The sequence below is a fragment of the Saccostrea echinata genome, unplaced genomic scaffold (assembly GCF_033153115.1).
Source record: "Saccostrea echinata isolate AGI-Se365-2 ecotype Australia unplaced genomic scaffold, CSIRO_AGI_Sech_v1 ptg000033l, whole genome shotgun sequence".
Lineage (NCBI taxonomy): Eukaryota > Metazoa > Mollusca > Bivalvia > Ostreida > Ostreidae > Saccostrea > Saccostrea echinata.
Window position 1 is genome coordinate 30,878,811 of NW_026889782.1, and position 3,690 is coordinate 30,882,500.

Genomic DNA, 3,690 nt, shown 5'->3' on the forward strand with positions numbered 1-3,690 from the left:
GTTTCCAGGGGTCAGTGTCTTTGCCCTGTTCACATTCGCATTTTCACATAATTTGAGATTGATCACTGTTCTTTATATTCAAGTTTTACATTCTCAATAACATATTCTCAATAACATATTTTTGACAATAGGTATGTATGTTTGATATCTCAATGTATGTCTGAATCCACGGAACATATATATATATATAGAGAGAGAGAGAGAGAGAGAGAGAGAGAGAGAGTATTGTGTTAACTTCTAAGGTTTAAAGCAACTTACAGTGTAGATGTTTCAGTCTGTACTTTTACATGTAAGATAAGCCATGTGTTTGAGCTATTTCAATAATGTTGTCCACACTCTTTACAAATACAATCGATCAATAATTAAAAACCTTTTCTCATGGAGAGGGGCAGGGGGTTGTATGTTTATTGTTGTTTTCTGTTTTCTTTATTTTAAGGAATTTGCTTTAATTTCAGATTAAGTTTGTTTTTACTTTTAAAAATGGCGACAACGATCTCAAATGGTAAGTAGAGAGTTCCAAAAGCAGCTAAGTATGTTTTGTAAAATTATTTCCTTCTTTTTATCGTTGACATCTTTTATTTCAAAACAAATATTACAAACCCATGTTATTTTACTATCTTTCCTAATTATACACTTCAAAGGTTCTATGTGCCAACTGTTAGAATGTTAAACTCTCAAAAATATGCAGTGAGGCTATTTTTAAAAGAAGTATATTTTATCGATACATAATGAAAGGTTATAAAGGTGAAAATTAAAAAAAAAATCTCATTCTGAAAGAACACTGGGCTGCTTGTATTCTTTATCAAACATGTAAAGATGAAAACTATATGAACACGTAGCTCCAGAATAAATCTACCCGACCTAGAAATGAAATGTGTTGGGTTCTAATATGGTTCTAATGAGAGGGTGTAACAAAAATTAACTAAACCTACCCGACCTAGAAATGAAATGTGTTGGGATCTAATTTGGTTCTAATGAGGGAGTGTAACTGACATTTATTAATTCCATAGCTTACTCCTGAACAATCCTTGTTGCACATCTGTTTCACACTTTAAACATCCAAACCTGTTTTTAATCAAGAGAACGTGACCCACATAGTAATTTCATTCATTTCACCTCAGAGGTGCATGACGTTGTATTATCGTCAAGTATCTGAGATTCCATATACATGTACTTTACGTTAATAATAGTTGTCTCTGCTGGGCATGATTTTGTAAATAATGCAGGTTATAACCATTTTTAGGTCACCTGAGTCACTCAGATGACCTTTTTCTGTTTTCGTCAGTCGTCGTCCGCATGCGTTAACATTTGAACATTTTCAGCTTCTTTTCCAGAATCGCTGAACCAATATCAACCAATTATGGTATACGGCATCTATGGGTAAAGGGGAACAAAAATTGTGAATTATATGGACCTCACACCTCTGGGGCCTGAGGGGTGGGGCTAAAACCATCAAAATTAATGCAGTCTTTAAAAATCTTTACTCCTGGATATCAAGCAGTTAAAGGGGCCTAGACACAGATTTGAAGTTAATATTTTCTAAAATTTTCAGTATAATATCATGACATATATGTTGCTAGAGAACTTCAAGCCGAAATCTAATAAAAATCGTGTTTAGAAACTTCTTTCATCTGGAAATAATTAAAACTACGAATTTTGGGACGCGTTTGATTGACACATATACATGCACTTTCACGAAGTAACCGTTATCCTTAATACGTAAGAAAAGAAATTTTGTTGTGTATTTATGTAATATATAAACTATAATCCAGAAATTCAGAGTAGAAATGGCTTGAGAAAACGCTTACGAACTTTCATTCAGGAAATTGATCTTCATTACACTGTAAAGATATTTTTAATGGAGATTGTCTTTCATCAGTGGATGGCGGCCAGACGTGCCTGTCTTGTAAGGATATTCCTGAACCTATAGAATGTTCCATTGTGACGCAATGCGGTGAACATGAGGTAAGAAACTAAATAATTTCCATTGTGAAGCATTGCAGGGAACAAGCATGAGGTAAAAACATATATAATGTTCCTTTGTGACGTAATGGGGAGAAAATGAGGTAGGAGCTTATAGAACAGTCCATTGTGACGTTATGCTTAAAGGTAGGAACCTAGTTCGATTGTGATGCAGTGCAGAAATGAGCGAGGTAGGATGTCCTGTAGAATGTTTCTTTGTATGCTTAGAATATGAGGTAAGAAACTATAGAATGTAAATTCCATTGCAATGCAATGCGTGTAACTATGAACCTATAGAATGTTCTATAGTAAAGCAGTATGGTAAACAGAAGGTAGGAAATAAGATTTCCTTATATGATGCAAGGAAGGGAACGTGAAATATGAAAGTATACATGTAGATGTTCTTAACACAATGTAGGAACCTAAATAATGTGCCATTGTTAGCAATGCGGGGAATATGAAGTATGAAATAATAGAATGTTCAATTATGACGTAATGCGGGTGACATGATGTTAAACTTATAGATGCAATTTTTGGGAATAGAAAAGGTAGGAACCTGTGAAATGATCTATTGCAAGGCTATGCGAGACACACGAGTACAAGCCTATAGAATATTTCATTGCAATAAAGGGACCATGCCATAAGAACTTATTGTGTATTTCATTGTGACGCAATGCGTTGAACATGAGATAAAACCTGTAGAATGTACCATTGTAACATCAATGCAGTAAACGTTCGGTAGGATCCTATTGAATTTTTATTTTCACGTAGTGCGGGGAACATGATGAGAGAAATTAAGGAATGTTCCCTTGCGCTGCATCGCAGGAAATATGAAGTGGGAACCCGTAGAATGTTTCATTGTTATGCAATACGGGGAACATGTGTAGAAACTCATAGGAATGCTGAGAACATGAAGAGGGAACCTATAGAATGTTCCATTGGGACGAAATCTGGAAAACACTAGGTAGGATGCTACAGTATGTTTCAATGTTATGCAATGCAGTTAGAGAATCATGAATTATTCCATTGCGATTCACTGCGTTTGAACGTAAGGTAGGAACGTAAAGAATTCTCCAATGCGACGCGATGTAGGAACTACTAAATAGTGTTCTATTGTGACGCAGTAAGGTGTTTTGAGGTAGTCACCTATAGAATGTTCTATTTTGACACAATGCAGGGAACATGAGATGGGAAACAATAGAATGTTTGATTGTGATGCAATGTAGAAATAACAAAGTGGATACACATAGGATGTTCTATTTTTATGCACTGCGGGGAAGATAAGGAGGAATCCTATTGAATGCTCCCTTGTGACGCAATGTCATTAAAGAACAATATCTATTTTAATGGATGCAGAGTGTTTGTCTCTTACATTTTATAATCAGCTACAGTTCAAATAAGTTTTAAGCTTTCAAAAATGAAAATAAATTCAGAAGTTTCTCACAAATTCTCTAAGAAAGATGGACGGATGTGACTAAATTATATATATAATTATTTCACATTAAGTGAACAGTACGAGGGTTGATCCAAAAGTTCGTAGAATATCTTAATATCTTAATATTTTATTTATTTATTAGTGGAAGTGATTAAAAATTAGAGATGAAAATATATACACTTGATGAAATGAAAATTATGTAATTATTACGTTTGCTTGACCTCCTATAAACCTGTGTGTGAGAGTTTTATTGAATATACTGGAAATTAATTTGGACAGTATTTTTTTTCCAT

At 34.2% G+C, this 3,690-nt stretch overlaps 1 protein-coding gene across 1 annotated transcript in view; it reads left to right on the top strand.

Annotated features, from left to right (window-relative positions):
• The first annotated feature begins 480 nt into the window (after positions 1-480).
• The window catches only part of LOC133198407 (uncharacterized), a 14,845-nt gene continuing 11,635 nt past the window's right edge, over positions 481-3,690 (top strand). The window contains exons 1-2 of the mRNA XM_061334502.1: positions 481-502; positions 1,880-1,965. Coding sequence (XP_061190486.1) covers positions 481-502; positions 1,880-1,965 — 108 coding nt within the window. The remainder of the gene's footprint in view (positions 503-1,879; positions 1,966-3,690) is intronic.